A 20,518-nucleotide genomic window follows, 5' to 3' on the forward strand; every position below is an offset into this window, starting at 1 on the left:
TCTCATCCCCTAATTTGATTTTATTTCTTTTAGATATCTTCCCTTCATCTTCAACTTACCCTGTGCCCGCTCTCTCTCTCTCTCTATATATATATACACGTATACATATATACATACATACACACTCACATATACATATATACATAAACATATATGTATATATATATGCACATATATATATGCATATTCCCTTCAGCTACCCTAATACTGAGGTCTCATGAATCATACACATCATCTTTCTATGTAGGAATGTAAATAAAACAGTTCAACTTTAGTAAGTCCCTTGCAATTTCTGTTTCTTGATTAACTTTTCATGCTTCTCTTGATTCTTGTGTTTGAAAGTCAAATTTTCTATTCAGCTCTGGTCTTTTCACTGAGAAAGCTTGAAAGTCCTCTATTTTATTAAAAATCCATATTTTGCCTTGGAGCATGATACTCAGTTTTGCTGGGTAGGTGATTCTTGGTTTTAATCCTAGCTCCACTGACCTCCGGAATATCGTATTCCAAGCCCTTCGATCTCTTAATGTAGAAGCTGCTAGATCTTGGGTTATTCTGATTGTGTTTCCACAATACTCAAATTGTTTCTTTCTGGCTGCTTGCAGTATTTTCTCCTTGATCTGGGAGCTCTGGAATTCGGCCACAATATTCCTAGGAGATTTCTTTTTGGGATCCATTTGAGGAGGCGATTGGTGGATTCTTTCAATTTCTATTTTGCCCTGTGGCTCTAGAATATCAGGGCAGTTCTCCTTGATAATTTCTTGAAAGATGATATCTAGGCTCTTTTTCTGATCATGGCTTTCAGGTAGTCCAATAATTTTTAAATTTTCTCTCCTGGATCAATTTTCCAGGTCAGTGGTTTTTCCAATGAGATATTTCACATTGTCTTCCATTTTTTCATTCCTTTGGTTCTGTTTTATAATATCTTGATTTCTCATCAAGTCACTAGCTTCCACTTGCTCCAGTCTAATTTTTAAGGTAGCATTTTCTTCAGTGAACTTTTGGACCTCCTTTTCCATTTGGCTAATTCTGCTTTTCAAGGCATTCTTCTCGTCATTGGCTTTTTGGAGCTCTTTTGCCATTTGAGTTAGTCTATTTTTTAAGGGGTTGTTTTCTTCAGTATATTTTTCAGTACTTTTTTGGGTCTCCTTTAGCAAGTCATTGACTTGTTTTTCATGGTTTTCTCGCATCCTTCTCATTTCTCTTCCCAACTTTTCCTCTACTTCTCTAACTTGCTTTTCCAAATCCTTTTTGAGCTTTTCCATGGCCTGAGACCAGTTCATGTTTTTCTTGGAGGCTTTTGTTGTAGGCTCTTGGACTTTGTTGACTTCTTCTGGCTGTATGTTTTGGTCTTCTTTGTCACCAAAGAAAGATTTCAGAGTCTGAGAATGAATCTGGGTGCATTTTCGCTGCTTCGCCATATTCCCAGCCAACTAACTTGACTCTTGAGTTTTTCAGCAGGGTATGACTGCTTGTAGAGTTAAGAGAACTATGTTCCAAGCCTGGGAGGATGCGCCAGCTCTGCCACACCAGCACTCCTCTTTCCCCAAGAACCCCCAACCCGGACTGGGCTTAGATCTTCAGCAGGCTCTTCACCCCTGCTCTTATCTGCCACTTAATTCCTCCCACCAGGTGGGCCTGGGGCCAGAAGCAACTGCAGCTGTAGTTCTGTAGCTGCCCCACCTCCGCTGCCCCGGGGCGTTAGCCAAACCAGGAACTCCTTCCACTTCCCCAGCTTTTCCCACTAACCTTCTCTGTTGTCTTTAGTGCTTGTGGGTTGAGAAGTCTGGTAACTGCTGCAGCTCACTGATTCAGGGCGCTAGGGCCCGCTCCACCTGGCTGCTGTTCTGGTTGGTCCGCGCTGTCCACGCTGGACTCTGCTCTGCTCCCAGCTCCATGCAGGATAGACCTCACCCAGAGACCATCCAGGCTGTCCTGGACTGGAGCCCTGCTTCCCTCTGCTATTTTCTGGGTTCTGCAGTTCTACAATTGGTTCAGAGCCATTTTTTTATAGGTTTTTGGAGGGACTCAGCGGGGAGCTCATGCTAGTCCCTGCTTTCCAGCCGCCATCCAAAAATATATCTTAATTGTAGCTTTCGGGGGGGGATAGGAAGGGGAAAAAAAACGAAACAAAAAGTGCACAGCAGAGAACAAAAGAAAACTTAAAAGGGAGCAAAGATGGACAGCTCTCAACACAACATGTAGCATCTGTCATACAGGCTTTCTTGAAAATTTATTGCTACATATTTTGAATCCTCTCTTATGTTCTGCTGTGCATATGACTTTTTCCCCCCTTTTCTTACTTTATATTTAAGTTTCAATATGTTTTTAAGTTTCGATATTTAAGTTTATGACATGTTTCTTTTTCTTTTCTCTATTCTGTATTTGAGCTCTGGTCTAAAATTAAAGAAAAAATTCACCACTTAATGCTGTGGCAGGATTGTAGCAGTCATATTTGAAACTCAAGGGGAAGTAATTGAAGTCTAAAACAGCTAAATATGCAGGTCCAAAATAGGAATTGCATATTTTTTTAAACTTCCACATTCACTCTAAAGCCCATTCATCTCTTTCAGCATCCCAAAGATGAAGCATATGTTTTGCTCAGCTATATAACAGTCACAAACACTCTACACCCCTGACATCACAGGACAGTTGCCTATAAAACTAGGTTACTGATGCTGGGCTCTAGCTTACAGGTCATCATCTTCATCAGGGAAAACAGTTGTCTGAACAATCTGTAAGTCCTGTTGTGATGCCAGTGCTAGGTCCTGACAACCTTTGGAGGTGCAAGAGCAGGCATTGCCAAAAACTCCAAATTTGGGTCTCCAGTAAGTTTTCTTGCAAGCCAAAAGAAGGACTTCTAAAAGATGTAGTTACATTTGGCTGAAATGCCATAGTATGAGAGATTCTTCTTCATTTTAAAAAAGATCATGGAATTGCACTTCTGCCATCTTTTCATCATTCAATTAGATAGAGACTGAGATACTTCTAGAAGAACCATTGTGATCACCACCCAAGGAAAACCAACCCCAAATGCAGTTCAACCTTGCATTACTTGGTGATGGAGGTTCTGGAAAAACCCCTCACTTGACTGGTGAATTTGTGAAGTATGTAGCTACTTCGGGGGTTGAAGTTTATCACTATACTTTAAGGGCATAATTGCAGCACAAAACTTGAATTTTAAAGGCAAACAATGAAAACACACAATGAATACACAGGGAGCTCTTTACAATGGTATGACGAGCAAAACCAGTGAAGCACCTAGTGGGATACCAGCCACTCCACAAACTTGCACACATAGTGCCTCTAAGTTTTTCCTCTACTGTGCATAGCCATGAATGTTTATTAGAGGTCCTTTTAACAACTGTTTGTATTTTTTCCCATCAACTGCTCACGAAACTATACCCTCTTTAGGAACACACACACTGAGGTAAGCACCCATTAGATTGTGAGCTCCTTGAGGAAAAGACTGTTTTTGCCTTTGTTTCCCTGGTGCTTACCACAGTACTTGGAATACAATAGGTCTTTTCCCCCAATAACATGTGAAAACAATTTAAAAAAATTTTTATTTCAAATTCTCTCCCTTCCTCTCTTCTGTCCTCCCTCATTGACAAGGCAAGGAATTTCATATAGGTTATACATGTACAATCATGCAAAACATATGGAGTATTCAGGGAGAATTAGCACCTCTGGTGTGAGGGCTTGCCAAGGCCTTTTCAGGGCTACTTATCCACCTTTCATGTCCACCTGGCACTCAACTCTCACCTGTGGCTCCAAGAAGCTGTAGCATTTGCAGTGGCCACACCCCAGTAAAAGCATTTTGGCAGACAGACTAAACCAGGTTTAGGGTAACCAAGAGGCCTCAAACCCACTGGTAAGTTGAGAGATGTCTACTCCAAGCATGTGAAGACTTCCTGGGTAGAATGGATGGATGAGAACAATTTGTTCCAATGGCCATGAAGGTGGCTGAAGCAGGCACTGTGGAGTGCTTAGAGCTTGGTCAGACATCCAAGACGTCAAGGTCATCCCCTGGATCCTGGGCCATTGCCAGTCATCTTGACTTTGTCTTGCCACTGGATTTTGATGACTCTGGAAGAGAGAGTGAGGCTGACGACTTTCTGCAACTCTACCTCACTTAAATCCAATTTAGGTGAGTCAATACATCACCTCCTAATGTCATTGGTCCTCTTTGAAAAGGAAGGACAAACAACAACATAGCAGTTTAGTTGGGGTTTCTCCTATTAGATTATGAGCTACTTGAAGGCAAAGATTATCTTTTGTCTCTTTTTGTATCCCTAGGGTTTATTTAGCATAGTGCCTGGCACATAATAAATGGTTGAATGACTAACCAATTGAGGCAGTTTCAGTATAGTGTGCAGTATTCAGTAATCCTAGTCTGTAGTATAATCCTGCTATCTTTTCCCTTATTCCTTACCCTTTCTAATGTCATGCAACTTTCCATGTGAATTTATATACTCTTGTTCTATCCTCTCCAAGATGTACCTTCCAAGGTATCCAACCATTTTCTATTAGCTTGAGTTAGTATTGAGAGGTATGTCTCTGGATCCCATAGGAGCTTATCTCTAGAAATGTCCACCACACACACCAATAGCAGGGTTCTTTGTAAGACCTGTGTCTTACCCTCTTTCCTTCCTCTGTAGGGTTTGGTTGCATTGCTGCCAAGTTGTTCCCTTTCTGCTGGGCATACCAAGCTGCTACTCCTCTACATTCTATCTAGAGTGTTTTATCCTTGCACCCCCACCGATTCAAAGGCAAGGCAATAAATTGAAAGTCTTTCACCCATCTATCCTCTTGTGTCTTGACCAGTCATGCCCTGGGCCCCCTGATTTCACCCTCTCCCATCTCCAAGAGATTTTTCTGTATTATCTTACCTATAATATTGACTTATTAATGAGTTTTAATTTCTCCCCTGAAAAATTAATTTCATCTATCTAGTCTCTTCTTGATTTTTCATTATATCTTTAAGATACTTTACAATTCTTTTGCCCATTGTTTCTCTCTTTGCCTTTACAATGTAACTCATATAATGTAAAGAATTTTTTTAAAAGAAAAATAAAATATTCACCGCCCCCTCATACACAGATAAACACAACCCATTTCCTTGTCTAATCCTAGATATATTAATAGACACTTTTTTCTCCTTACATTTGGTCTCAGGTTCGCAAGATGTACTGTTTTGGGATGCCATCCAATGTCCTTCATGCTTCAGAACATCATATTCCTTTTCCATTTGATTTCATATAATGTCAGAATAACACTGTGGTTATTCTTTTTCTACTTGGAATTTGAATTCCTTTTCCTTGCAACCTGCAAGACTCATTCTTTGATGGTACAGTTCTTGATTACAATGTTTGTTGGTAATTTAAACTTTGGAGTCCCTTTCTGTTGGCTTTCTTTGGATCCTCTCAAACTGATTTTTTTTTCATCTGTTTCCAATGTTTCTTCACATTTTTTTCTGCATGATTTCTTGGAGTACAATATTCAGGCATTATTTTTCATTATTTTTTTCTGGAAAGCCTATAATCTTAAATTGCCTCTTTGCATATATTCAAATTCGGTATTCTTTTGCACTCTTTTTACATGTTCTACTATCCTTTAAAAAACTTGTTGCAATACTTTTTTCCTTTTACCTCTGCACTTTTGTAGTTCAATTATATTTGTTTTCTTCATAATTTACTGATATTGGAGTATGTCTATCTTCCATTCTAACTTCTTTAATCTCTGATTAGATTTGCTGATTGGCTCCTTAAAAGTTCTAATTTCTGTCCTCATTTCTCTCCAAGCCATTCTGGAGGCCCTTAAGAGTTGCTCAATTCTTATATTGGGGGACCCTGAAGAATTTGTTTTGGCTATCTTCATTTTAATCTGGAAATTCTGAATCATTTTCCTATGTTGTGGTAATGTGCTTATCCACTGAAATAGTCTTTCTTTGAATACCTTCTCATTATTTTTTGTTTGTAATTTGCTGTTTTTCAGTCCTGACTCTTCATGACCTCATTTGGGGTATTCTTGGCAAAGACACTAGAGTGGTTTGCCATTTCTTTGTCCATCTCATTTTATGGATGAGGAAACTGAAGCAAACAGGTTTAAGTGATTTGCTCAGGGTCAGAAAGCTAATATGTGTCTGAGGCCAGACTTGAACTCGGGAAGAGGAGTCTTCCTGATTCCAGGTTTGGCACTCTATATCTCCTGTGCCACCTACCTTCCCTAGTCTGTCATAATTACTTTATTTCCCTCCCCACCCCCCGCCATGGTAGCCCTGCAGAAAATATCCATACTAATAGTCATTTCCTTTCCAAAAACTCAGTGTTGGCAGACCATCCTGCCTTTTGTGTGTGTGGGTAGTTCCAACCCTCAGGACTAATTAGATGAGATCTGTTTCCAGGGAGGGCAGCCAGATAGGACAGTGCTTCAGGAAGATTCCAATCCCTTTATCTTTCTGGATTCCATCATCCTTTCCATCACTTGTTTTCTTTAGTCCTTAGACTAACCCCAGCAGGGGAGAGTTGTGAAGGGGTTGGAGGAAGCACTCAGGAAAGAGGTGTTCCAAGAAGCCTTTGAGGTTGGATCTCTTCTCATCCTTTTCTTACTCCTATTACTGGCTACCTGTTTCTACATATTTCACGTCTCCTTCTTCTATTTTCTTATTCCTTCATTCCTATATAGTTCACCCTCCCTTTTTTCTTTTGTCTCAGGGTTGTATTGACTCACATGTCTCAATGCCTCCTTTAGTAATGATGTATACCTTCAGCAAGCATACTACTTCACTGTATACGGTGGTCTTCAGTACAGCGGTTGTTCCCTGTTTATCTTTCATGACTGCATATTTTTGTTACCTTATTTGAAATCATAATTACAACTCTTGCTTTTCTTTGGAATCACCTAAGGCATAATACATCCTATTAAATTTCATTTTCACTATGAATGTGTCTTTATAAATGTCCTCATATACAATAAATTGTTGATTACTGTTTTCTTATCTATTTCATTAGTGTTCCTATATGGCTGACAAAAGATGACAATAGTTGATGTTGAAGGGATTGTAGAAAGATAGGCAAAACTAGTGCATTGTTGAGGGAGCTAAGAATGAATAAAATATTTTGAAAAGCAATTTAGAATTATGCAAATAAGGTGACTACTAGACTTATGCTTCAAGGAGGTCATGATAAGAAGAAAGTCCTCATATATACCATATATATTTGCTACCACAACAAGTACTGATACACATTTGTACACATATATATTGTGATAGCAAATAACCAGAAACTAAGTAGACAGAATACACTGGGGGATGACTAAACAAACTGTAGTATATGAACGTAATGAAATATTTTACTTTGCTGTAACAACAAATATAACGAATACAGACATATGAAAGGACTTACATGAACTGATGCAGAGTTTTTAAGCAAAGCCATAAAAGCAATATGTACAACGATTACAACAATGTTACTGGCAAGAACCACCACCTTAAAAGTAAATGTTTCAAAATTACAAAGAATAAGCATGGCTCCAAAGAAGACACATGAGACAATATCTTCACTCCATTTCTTTGCAGAGATGGGAAGTTGACTAGTATTACACATTTTGATGTAGATTTTTTGGGGGATTTATTGATCAGTTTTGCTTATTTTTTCTTTAAAAATATTTGTTACATGGGATGGCTTTCTACAAGGGGGAAGGGAAGAAGGGGAGAAATTTTGATGATGTAAAGAGATATCATTAAAAATATGTCTGTAAAAAAAAGAAAGTGAATGTTGCTAAATTGTAAAGAACAAGCATGACCCTAAAGAAAATATATGAGAAGACACCTCCCCCAACACATTTACAGAGGTGGAGGGAAGGTCAGTGAGTGTGAAACACTGCATATATTTTCAGGTTTTTTTGATGCATTGATCGGTTTTGCTGATTTTTGCTCTTCTTTTTCTTTAAAAACAAATTCTATTAAATGAGATGGTTCTCTAGGAGAGGCAGGAATACAGGGAAACATTACAATGCATATAAAATTAAAAGGGGAAAGTTATTGTGGAGGATAATACTAAAGCCTCTAATTAAATTGCAAAAATTAAGAATTAATATTTTAAGAGGGTCCAGGATTTCCTTTTAATCACTGACTGCATTAAGTTTTGTGAGTATCTTACTACCATGAAGTCACAACTGCCAAGCAGATCTTCCCAAGGTTTTACCCACATTACCAATGTTCCTTCTGGAAAAAAATTTAAAAATGTTATTTAAAATTATGTACTTTTGTCCTTTCACTACTATACAATTTCTTCTTCTTTTGCTTCATGATCACTATAAAAAGTGAGTTGGAAATTGCTTGAGTCTGAAAAGTCATTGGCTAGAAGGAGAAACTTGGCCAAATTTCTCTCCAAATAACTGCGTTTAATAAAGGTATTTCTGACAGACTTCAGCCAATCACAAACCTAAGACCGTTTACCCTTTGCAAATAGATTAATAGAATCTATCTAAAGCAGCTAAGATGTAGACTGAGCTTAAGGACTCAATTTCTAGTCAATTAAGCAAATAAATGCATTAGAAGTAATATGGCAAGAGCACATACCTGTAAAATAAGGGTATTATACTATATGGTCTCTAAGGTACCCTCCAGCTGTAGATCTATGATCTTATTTACTGTCTCCTTATAGTAGAATAATTCTGACAAAACCTGTTCTTCCTAAAGCTGGGCTTACAATAACCCATTATAAGGATGCCTTCATAGTGTTCGCAAATTGTTAATATTTTGTGATAATATCTCTCTAGTACTGACAGTCTCATATTGTGAATAAGTTATGTTCTTAAAGTTCATGTTGCAGTTGGTTCTTCAGCCCTCAATATGAACATTTCCCTAAATATAATGTTATGTAACAGGGGCCAAAAAAGCCAATTTAATCCACATTTCAAGTACAGTATTGTATACAAACTCTCTAATTTAACAGACCCTAACCACTGTATGGAAAGTGTTTTCATGGGAAATACATTCAAAATTCCATCTTGTGATACAAAGAACTTTTTCCACCAGATTTTTTTTCATCTGCCAGGATAGGAAGGGCTTCACTTTGTTCATAGGTATTAAGAATGGGAATTTGCCCAGCTTTTGTTTTGCATGGTGTTTGTTTGTTCTGGCTCTCAAAACCTGAGGAAAAGAACTGGTATGTTAAGAAGAAGAGGGACAGACAGTTGTGGAAGTTGATAAACTGGAATTTTGAGATTAGCATCATGGAAATGGGTCAAGGAGGAAAACGGGAAGGAATGAGGCAAAGAACCCCTTAAGAGTAAGGACAATCAGATGGGAGGGGGCAGGGCCTCCAGTCAATATTTCAGTCCCAAAACAAATGCTCAGGGTCATATCTTAATCTTATATCTGAGTCATCCTATTTCTTCTCTTCCATTCCCATTGCTACTACCGGTTGCTTCCAACTAGCGTTTCTCTCCTTTCATATCCATATCATGAATATTTCAGCTCCTCCTTAATTCTGTGTCCCAGAAGCAAAAACAAGAGGGGTATCTAGGAATTGGTATTAAGAAGTAGGACAGAGGGTTGTTGGGGCACCTCTGGGCAGAAACTCATCTTAATGAAATTTTATACCTAAGGTGGTATTATACATATATGTGCTTAATAAATGTTTATTTGAATCCATTTATCTCTCTTAACCATTCATCTTGTTACTAGGCATCAGCCCTGGACTTTGAAGAGGTGAAAAATGGGGGAGCTATCTAATGAAGAAGTAGGGGGAAGACTAGCTCCTGTAATCATCAGATCATCTGGGGGGGATTTATTAGCATTAAAGAAGTCATATTTACCCAAATTTCCCTAGCCATAGGTATTAAACTTATCAAACACATATTGAGTATCTATTCCAAGGAAGGCACTTTGCTGAACTAAAAGGTCTGCAATTTTTCAAATACCAAATAAAGTTATATATTCTTATAACATTAAGCATCTACATATTGATATTATTTATTTTTACATTAAAATCCTGTTATCATCAAATAATATGTAGCCCTAGTATATTTTGAGGGTCCTTTGGACAGCAAGGAGGTCAAATCAGTCAATACTTAAAGAAATTAATTCAGGCTACCCACTGGAAGGTCAAAAACTGAAGCTAAAGCTGGCTACATAATGAGAAGATGCAACTTATTAGAAAAGACCCTGATGTTGGGCAAGATTGAAGGCAAAAGGAAAAGGGGACAGCAAAGGATGAGATGGATAGACAGTATCATGGAAACAACAAACATGAACTTGGACAGGCTTTAATAGACAATGGAAGATAGAATGGCCTGGTGTGCTGTGGTCCATGGGCTCACAAAGAGTCAGACACAACTTAACAGCTAAATGACAAAAAAGCCTATCTTACTGAAAAACTGATCTCTGAAATTACTAATTACTTTAACACTTCAAAAGAACCATGATTTGATCAGTGTGGGTACATTCTCCACTAATGCAGATTACAACTCCTTTATGCCTTAGCAAAGGATCTCTATGAGATGCCGTGACCAAAAGAACTGATAAATTGATAGCCAATCTAATGGTGAGAAGCCTTTTCATGCTAGGCTAGTCATTTCAAATCAACAGACATTTATATTAAGCATTAAGTGAAACATACAGTGTGCTAAGTATCCTTAGGGACAAGGACAAGGACCGGACCTGTAATTTCACTGGTTTAGGAAACTCCCTCCCCCAGTGTAGGTCCAGCACTTTATCAAAAATTATGGTCTTAGAGAAGAGTCTAGAGCAGTCTACTCAAAGCTGACAGTCCTACCCTAACCAGATCAAAATAAATAAAAATACAATACAACAAAAATAATTTTAATTTATGGTTTTCTAAATCAATATGCGACCTGCAGGGATCCATTTCTATCTGAGTTTGATACCCCAACAGCATAGAGATTAGGTGACTTGCTCAGGGTTACACAGCCAGTATGTGTCAGAAGCTGGACTTCAGAAGTTTTGGCTTCTGTGCTACCTATACACTATAAAACAACAATAACAACAACAAAAGACAAGAAACAAGACAAAAAAAATCTTCAAAGTTTGTTTTACACACACACAAATTATTATACATGCACACACATATATACATATACAAGGTATGTATATATACATATATACAAAGTTACGTACATGCACACACACTTTATATATGTGTGTATTTATACACAGTTATATACATGTGCACACACATATAAATAATTCTATACACAGAGAAATATTCTTTTGTCTTACCTGTCATATTGCAAGTTCTCTGGTTACTTTCAAAATGATATTGTCGTCTTGCTTGGGCTATATATTCAGCAGCCTCCCTCTCTTGTATTTCTCTGATCTTCTTTTGTCCATATTTCCCAAGGATATATACTCCTAAAAGTTTTTTAAAATGAACTAATTATGGTATCAGAATGTTTCTCACAATGCTAAAAAAAAAAAAGACCAAAATCCTGGTTTATCCATCTATGAATCTCTATCTGTGAAAGCTAAAAAATGAAATTAAACGTTCTTTTTTCTTGGGATGGGGGGAAGGAAGGCAATCGTGGTTAAATGACTTGTGCAGGGTCACACAGCTAGTAAGTTAATGTTTTTTTATACAAAAGACAAAACCATTGTCTTGAGTTTTACAAAATTAACACGAGGAAAATGAAATAAGTTTATTTGGCAATAATATCAATAAAATTTTAAATAAAGTGCATAATATGTGCCTACAAAGATGAAAAAGTAACACTATTTACCCTCAATGAGTTTACTTTCTCTGCTGGAGAGGAAAGCAATATAAAAAGAGATCAGAAAAGAACTCAGCAGCAAGTGGGACTGGTGCTGAGCATATGTAGCCAGAATGGACTTTGTTTTCTTTGAATGACTCAGCTTGCCTCGTTGAGCTTCCCTGGATGCTGGGGCTTGCTCTTCCGGGGCAGGAGGCCCAGCGACCATGCCAGGGATAGGAGAGCTTCCTGTGTGATGAGCCGTGGGGCTGGCTGAGGGAGGTGTGTTAACGTGGTCTATGCTAGGGGGAGGGGCCAAGTCAAGAACCAATCGGTCCTGGTCGTTCAGGCGGCACTTGATGATGTCAAAAACTCTATAAGAGGGGAGAGGACAGCTTGAAGATCCTCCTTTCCTTTTCCGGTTGGAGCCAGAGACGCCTACAGCCGAAGCTGAGCTGCCGGTAGCAGAGCTGACTAGAGGCTAGTGGGTAATCTTCTTACCGTAGAGGGGAAGCATGTATACGATTTTGCCTTATACCATCTCGCTTCTCTGTGGCCTCCTGGTTACCCTTGTAAGGCGGACTTTATTGGGCCTGGAAGTTTTTGATGAAAATATCAAAATGGGGATGCTGGTTTGTGGGCTTGTTATTGTGGAGTGTAAATACGTGCTTTAGTTCTCCTGCCTTCTGCCTAGAGAATTCCTTGTATCTTGCGGTTCCGGACATTTTAGGCACATATGAGATTCTCTTTGAAATCATAAATTCTGCCTTCCTAATATAGCATAGAAAGGAAGCTGTTGATTCTAAGAAAGAGAAGAGATAGTCCATTCCAGGCAGGAAGGGGTACAGCCTTGGTAAAACTGTGAGACAGAATGTCATATACAAGGAACAAATTAGCCAGTTTGGTTAGAAGCCATAGTTTGTGAGAGGGAGCAATGTGTTTAGCAATTTGTATAATAAGTTGGGAAAGTAGGCAGGATCCAGATTGAGAAGAGCTTTAAATACTACACATGACAAGTCTGTATTTGATCCTAGAGGCACCTGAAACTTTTTGAGTAAGGAAATGCTTTGGCAATTGTGGGAAGGATGGAATGGAGAGGAATGGGACTTGAGGCAGTAAAACTAATTAGAAAAATATTACAATAGTTAAGGCTAAGGGTGTTATGGGCTTGAGCTGCAGTAGTAACCATGTGAATGGAGAAAAAGAAAAGATGGGAGATAAATTATGAAGGTAGCATCAACAAAAGTTGAAGACTGAATAGATGTCCGGGGAAGGAAGAGTAGAGGATGACTCTGGGTTTGAACCCAAGTGAATGGGAGGACGCTGACATTGTGAACAGAAACAAAGAAGTTAAGAACAGGGTAGAGTTTGGGAGAAAAGATAATGAGTTGTTAATGGATAGCTGAAGCAGAATTAGTACTCAGGAGAAACTAGGGTTACATTAAAAAAATCTGGGAATCATCTGTAGAGGGCTTATAATTGAACCAAGCGAAGTTAATGAGATCATAGATTATTGGAAAGGGAGGGAGGAAGGGAGGGAAGGAGAGAGGAGGGGGGGGGGAATGGAGAGGGGGAGGAAGAGAGAGAGAGAGAGAGAGAAAGAGAGGAAAAGAAGGCAGAGGATTGAGTCCTAGAAGTATATTTATAATTAGGGAGCATCATATGGATGACATTCTACCAAAGGAGACTGAGGAGTAATTAGAGAATTAGGAGGAGAAGCAAGAGTGAGTCGTGTCAGGAAAACCTAGATAGGATGGCATTTAGGAGAGAGTGGTCAACAGTTTCAAATGCTACAGAGAAGTCAATAATAAGGACTGATGAAAGATCATCAGACTTGGTAATTAAGAAATCAATGATAATTTTGACAAAGCAGTTTAATTTGAATGATGATGCTGGAAGCCAGGATTATAATGAGTTGGAAGAGTTGAGAGAAGTAGAGGCAATTAGTATAGATGACTTTTTTCCCCTCAGGAATTTGGCTGTGAAAAGAGATATTCGGGATAATAGTTTGAGAAGATCAGGGACAATTCAGAGTTTTTTAAGGATGGAAAAGAATCTGGACAGGAAGGAGGAGTCAGTAGATAAGGGGAAATTGAAGATAAGGGTTGGGAGAATTATTGTAGAATTTGCTAAAGGAAAGGGAAGGGACACGAGCAAGAATATAACTAGAGAGGATGGTCTGGGCAAGGAGAAGGGTCCACCTCCTCATCAGAGACTGGAATAAAGGAAAAAAAGATGGGTTTTGAGATGGAGAATAGCAAAGAAGAATTCCTGAATGGTTTGCTTGTTCCTCGCTTTATATTTTCTGTAAAAGTTTTGTGTACTATAAACACAGATGCTACACAGAAAATGACCTAGCAATTTCTGGAGGGGGTCACTCATAAGTGGAATGCAGAATCATGAATTAAATCCATGTGCTATATTTTCTCATAGTGGTCAATAAGAAAATAAGATGTACTGTAACCGGTGGCCCACTCTTCTGTAACATTTTCTTATTTTAGGCTTATTAGAAGCCAGCCAGATTTCCCATTCAAACATGTGCCATGAAGACATACCTTAACCAACAGATATGAATGTTCCCATAGTTTTAGCAATTTCTCTCTCCATATCTGAATCAAATCCTTGGGTCTGACATAAATTAATAAGCTTTACCCTTAATTGAGAGGCTTGATGTATTTTAGGTAAACCTTTATTGTGATCCTCCACTGTTTTCTTTTTTTGACTAACTACAATTTTGGGAGGAAAAAAGTTCGTTTTCCTAATGTCTGTAAGACCATAAAACCAATTTCTCTTCCTGTTCTAAATATTTCTCTTGCATTCCACTTATATGTATCTGTATCTACCACATATAGTGACAAAGATCTTTGCATCTTTTTTTTTAAATCTAAGTTGCTCCTTGAACTATGATCACCCAGAAAAAAAGCCCAAGAAATTATGTCCCCTACAGCTTTCTTTTAGTCTTCCCTTTTCCACCTGAAGGAGAGTGTGTCTATTCCTTCATAGACTGTTGTAATAAATTTTCAATTTCCTTACAAATAAACAAGAACTCAATAAAATGCCATATTTATACTTTTGTTATCATTAAGAAATTCTTGGTTTCTATAGAGTTAACCTAATCTGTAATCTAAAAGAACCCCAGTTTCAAACCTCACCTCTGACATTTGTTAGCTATGAGACAACATGCAAATCACCTAATTTTTCTGAGTCTCAACTCCCTTATCTTTAAAAGAAAGATAAAAACATATAAAGTACCACATATGGAAATTGTTTTGTAAGCTTTAAAGTGCTATGTAAACAAAGGGTATTAGTTATTAGTAGAATTTATATAAAGTTTTAAGGTTTGCAAAGCACTTTAATTATTATCTCATTTTATCATTACAACAACCCTTGAGAGAGGTAGGTACTATTATTCCCATTTTTACAGATGAGAAAACTGAGAAAGTTAGGAGTTAAAGTGACTTGCCTGGAGTCACACAGCTAGTAGGCCTCTGAGGCCAGATTTGAATTCTGTTCTTCCTGACTCCAGGACCAATGATCTATTCACTAAGCCTTGTAACTTTCTTCTTCTTTTTTCCTTCTTCCTCTTCTTCCCTTCAAAGAACAGCTCTTCAGTAAGTTTTGTATTATATTTAGCTAAAATCTGTGTCTCAGTAACTTCTACCCATTGTTTCTAGTTCTTCCCTCATGAGACGAATCAAAATCAGTTCATTTCCACTTTCAAAATGACAATCCTTCAACCTGAAGACCTTTATCAAATTCTCACTAACACTTCTCCAGGCTAAACATTCAATGTAATTAAAAAATGGAGAACTGAGTGCCATCTGTACAGTTTAAATAAAAACATCTAAATGTATACAGATTTTAGATCTCAAAACAGCAAAAACAAAAACAAAAATCCTACTCATGGCCTCAAATAGAACCACACTTCCATCAACGATAAGGATTTGGTTTCAAACTTTTAGGATTAAAACACAAAATTAGCCACAAATCAGAAATACTGATGACTAGAATATGTTATTATTTATCTATGGCTTTGCATGGAAAACGATAATCAAAATAAAAGACAGATGGGCAAAGCTCTTTGGGAAATTCTTGTCCTTGATTTCTAAGTTGTTTTGTATCTAGTGCATGTATGTCGAGATAAGAGTATCACGAAACCTCATGCTTATAAGATTCCATCTCCTACCTATGTACACCATGCACACCAATATTTTCCCTCCCTGGCCTCCTGCAAATTTTAGTCATTACGACTACAGGATAATAGGAAGGGCCCCTGAGAATTTCTTTTATCTGCCCTTATGACTCTAGTGAAGACTCCAAACAGAATGGAGCTTAAGCTTAAAAAAGATTGATGAACCTCTCAGTTGTCCATCTAGGTCATACTTTAGAATGTAGTCTTTACTACACAGAGTTAAATAATAAAAGGACTAAATGGTCAATTAGAAAAAGTACTTGGAGCCCTCAGTACATCTAGCTGTGTGTTCAAACACTAAAATAGAGTTTAAAATAGAGAGAGAAAGAGAGATGGAGGAGGGAAAGGGAAGAAGAGGAGGGGGAGGAAGAGAGGAGGGAGAGGGGGTAAGGGAGGAGAGGGGAAGAGGGAAAAAGGAGAGAGAGTGAGAGAGAAAGAGGGGCAGATGTGAGAGAGGGAGGACACAGAGAGGGAGAAAGACACATTCACTTTGGGCAATTTCTTAGGTTTTGCGAAACTCCTGGTAAAGAAGAAATCAATGCAAAATTTTGGGTGTTGCAATTGGATTGCTTGCAATAGGTCACTTCGGTAGTAAATGGGATCCAGAGGCAATTTGCCTAACCAAGGTATGTAACAGGAAAAAAAAAAAAAAAAAGACTGAGTTGGCTAGGTAATACCGCCTTGGGCAAGTCACTTCACTTCTCTGGGTCTCAGGTTCCTCATCTGTCAGACAAGGGCTTTGGACATCTTAGGGCCCTTCTAGCACGGGAGAAAACCATTCCCTGGATATCCCGTCCCCCTCACCCCACCTCCTCTGGCTAAGGATGAGCAAGCAAAGAGCTGGAGGAGCCGAGGGCCGGGCACAGGCTGCCAGAGCGCGGGTCCCCCAGCCCCCGACGTCCCCCCAGCCCCTGCACCCACCTCCGAGGACTGTGCCCAGAAACAGGCATTTCTTCTTGTGACGTTTCAGAAAATTCCACACGGACTTGAGCATCTTCCGGTCCCGGAGGCGGGAAACAAGGGGGTCGGGGGGCTGAGGACCCGCGAGCTCGGGGGGTGTGGGGGACCTGGAAGAAGGAGCGGGGGGAAGGGGAACGGTTTCTCGGGTGAACGCGGCTGGCCGGTCTGGTCCCAGGGACAAAGTACCCAGTCACCCTCGCTCCTTCCCCGGGTCCTCCTGGAGAAATCACTGCTGCCAGTCTCTGGCTCGCCTGTCACCGGAGAGGGAAGGGGGCGTGGAGACCCGACTGAGCCGTCCTGGCCGCCGTCCCGATCGCCGCCGCAGATGCGGCTGCTTCGGCGCCGGAAAGCAGCGTCCGTCCCGAATTCAGTCCCCGGTGCATCCACCATCCGGTTGCTCCCCCGGAAACAGCAGCCGCCGGCCTCCGACGTTCCGCCGCCAGCTCTCTTCTGATAGGCTGTCTGCTCTCTCTCTCTCTCTCTTCGCCCTCTGTTAGTTGGGCCTCGGGTTGCCAGAGAGGAATGGAGGAGACCCCTGCGGCCGCTCTCACAGCCCGGGGTGTGTCAGTGTCATCCGAGGAGAGGGAGGCGTGGATGGAGAGGGCGATGCACATGGTGAGGGGGATTGGGGGAGGGCGCGCCGGGGTGACGCCGCCCTTCAGTTTGGGTGGTGGGCCGGGCCCCGAGTTCTCGTTTGTAAAGCAGGACCTTCCCGCCGCGTGGGGCGGAGCATCTTCCTACTCAGGGAAAGAGAGCCCTTTCCTTACCCACTCCCCCTGCACTTTAACCTAGTTAGAATCTGGGCTGCGCTTGGCGGTGGCGTCGGGTGCCAGCGCCAGGTGTCAACACCTGGTACAGAGCCGCAGCCTTTGCACTGCCAAGTTCCTTCTCAAGACCGTCCACAAGGGATAGGAGGCAAGGGGGGAGGGGAGGAATGGTTCTTCGGACGTGGTCTGAAGTCCCGCAGCCGGCTTCTGGCGTAGATGGACCAAGAACCCACATTTTTCTCCTTCCTCTCTCCACCAAGAAGTAATTTCCTATTTTGAAGGCCCTTTTGAGCCTAAGTTTTCCTGCAGGAGGAAGGTGGAACAGTGGGGTAATATTCTTTAGTAAATAAATTTTCTTTGCTATCAGCGCCTCTTTTCTTTGCGTTTTCATCCTTTATCTGCTTTATCCCAGCCCATTACGGTTTCTGACAAAGGAGTATTTCGTTTGTACGGTAAGGTACAAAGGTGTAGGAGTCGGGAAATCTGGATTCCACCTACTAGCAGATTGAATGTGGTCACTTCCCCCTCTAAGCCTATTGCTCAAATAACAGTATTCCCAAATACAAATTCTCAAAATTCTCAAATACAAATAATAGCGCCTACCTCAAAGGATTGTTTAGAGGATCAAATGAGATTATATATATGGCATTATAGAAGTAACACCTGTCATTATGACAGATATTTATTAAGTTCTGTGCCTAGTTTATAGGATTCTTGATCTAGAGTTATAAAGGAACTACCATCCTCCTAGTCATCCAGGTCCATAACCCCCTTGTCATCATCTCTTCACTGTCACCCCAAGTTGCCAAATCGTTGTTATTCACAACATTTTTACAATATTCTTTCTCTCTATTCACAAGCCACTACCGTAGGGTAGTCCCTCATCACCTCTTCTGTGGCCCATTACATGCAATAGCTTTCTTTTGGACTTCCTGCCTCAGGTCACACCCTTGCTCCAATTCATACTATATACAACTTGCCAAAGTGATTTTCCTGTGATTCAGGTCTGATCATGTCACCCCCTGTTCAAAAAACTCAACTGGCTCCCTATTACCTTTAGAATAAAGAAACCCATTCATTTGTCTTTACAATCTGGATCCTTCCTATCTATTCTTTTCACAATTTACTTCCCTCCATGAACTCTGATTCCTTCCAGGAACTAGGCATATGAACCTACTTTCTCTTCTTATCACAGGAAAATCCTTGCATTGGCTTTTTTCTCATGTTTGAAATTTGCTATTTCCTCACTTTTGCCTTAAAGTTCCTCTGGTTTTTCCCTAGACCCAGTTCAATGGCCCTTTTCTACAGAACGCCTTTTCTAGTCTCCTCAGTTACTACCGTCCTCTTGAAGGTTGCCTTCCATCTACTCTAAATGTATCTTGTGTGTACCTAATTATCTACCTGCTGGGTTAGATAGAGAGCTGGTCCCAGACTCAGGAAGACCTGGATTCATATCATACCTCTGACATATTATGTTGGAGGGGATGTGGATATTGGAGGGAAAGTGGAAAAATTTTTGACACTAATGCACTGTTGGTGGAACTGTGAAGTGATCCAGCCATTCTGGAGAACAATTTGGAACTGTACCCAGAGGGCTATGAAACTATGCATACCCTGTGACCCAGCAATACCACTGCTAGGTCTGTATCCTAAAGAGATATCCCCACCCCAAAAAAAAGGGAAAAGGAGGTATATGTATAAAAATATTTATAGTAGCTCTTTTTGTGGTGGCAAAGAATTGGAAATTGAAGGGATGCTCATCCATTGGGAAACAGCTGAACAAGTTGTGGTATATGATTGTACTATAAGAAGTGACAAGCAGGATGATTTCAGAAAAACCTGGGAAGACTTATATGAACTGATAAAAAGGAAAGTGAGCAGAACACTAATAGCAGTATTGTATGATGATGAATTGTAAGTGACTTAGCTATTCTCAGCAATACAGTGATCCAAGATAATTCTAAAGGACTTATGATGAAAAATGCTATCTGCCTCTAGAGAAAGAACTAATGGAGTCTGAATGCACATCCAAGCATACTTTTTTTTTTATTTCATTTTTCTTGGGCTTGGGTTGTTTTGGTTTTTTGGTCAATGTTTCCTTTCAAAACATGGTTAATATGGAATTACATTTTGCATGACTGCTTGCCTTCTCAAAGAAGAGGGAGAGAATTTTGAAATCAAAAATTTTAAAAAAGAATGTTAAAAATTGTTATTACAAGTAATTGGACACAAAAATAAAATACAAAAATTTAAATCCTGCATCTGACATATTGGCTGACTGCCTCTAACCAAGTCGCTACTCTCTAAGACTGTTTCTCAATAGGCGTTTCCTATATCAATGAAATCATAGATCCAGTTTCTATCCTGTATCCCAGACTAGAATATGCCCTCCTTGAGGCCAAGGATTATTTTTTGACTTTCTTTGAATTTCCATTGCAGTGCCTGGCAAAGTGTTTAATCAATGATTATTAATTACTAGAAAGAACTAAAAGTCCATCTAGGACAATGCCTTCATTTTACAGTTGTGAAAACTGAAACCTAGGGAGGTTAACTGTCTCTCCTAAGGTCACTCAGTTAAGTATCAGAGGCAAGATTTGAACCCAGATCCTCTGATTCCAGAGCCAGTGTTCTTTCTATTGTACTAGACTGTTGTCTTTGTTTTATTGTAGTTTTTGTGTTCTTTTGTTTTCCAGTCATTTCAGTGTCCTGATTCGTAGTTTTAAATAGCAGATATTTTTTCCGTAATAGTATTTTATTTTTTTCCAATTCCATGTAAAGATTCCAATTCCATGTAAAAATTCATGTTTGTAAAATTTTGAGTTCCAGATTTTTTCCTTTCTCTCCTCTCCCCAAGACAGCAAGCAATCTGTTATAGGTTATACATGTA

At 39.6% G+C, this 20,518-nt stretch overlaps 2 protein-coding genes across 2 annotated transcripts in view; one reads left to right on the top strand and one right to left on the bottom strand.

The window, feature by feature from the left end:
• PEX3 (peroxisomal biogenesis factor 3) overlaps positions 1 to 17,240 on the bottom strand; it is a 61,178-nt gene extending 43,938 nt beyond the window's left edge. Inside the window, exons 1-2 of the mRNA XM_036768565.1 lie at positions 16,826 to 17,240; positions 11,246 to 11,377 (exon numbers count right to left, since the gene is read on the bottom strand). Of these exons, the coding sequence (XP_036624460.1) occupies positions 11,246 to 11,377; positions 16,826 to 16,898 (205 nt within the window). The 5' untranslated portion in view covers positions 16,899 to 17,240. The remainder of the gene's footprint in view (positions 1 to 11,245; positions 11,378 to 16,825) is intronic.
• Positions 17,164 to 20,518, top strand: part of ADAT2 (adenosine deaminase tRNA specific 2) — a gene marked incomplete at its 5' end in the record, with an annotated part of 40,221 nt that continues 36,866 nt past the window's right edge. Inside the window, 2 exon segments of the mRNA XM_036768226.1 lie at positions 17,164 to 17,331; positions 17,333 to 17,479. Coding sequence (XP_036624121.1) covers positions 17,164 to 17,331; positions 17,333 to 17,479 — 315 coding nt within the window.

Source organism: Trichosurus vulpecula, chromosome 7 (assembly GCF_011100635.1).
Source record: "Trichosurus vulpecula isolate mTriVul1 chromosome 7, mTriVul1.pri, whole genome shotgun sequence".
Lineage (NCBI taxonomy): Eukaryota > Metazoa > Chordata > Mammalia > Diprotodontia > Phalangeridae > Trichosurus > Trichosurus vulpecula.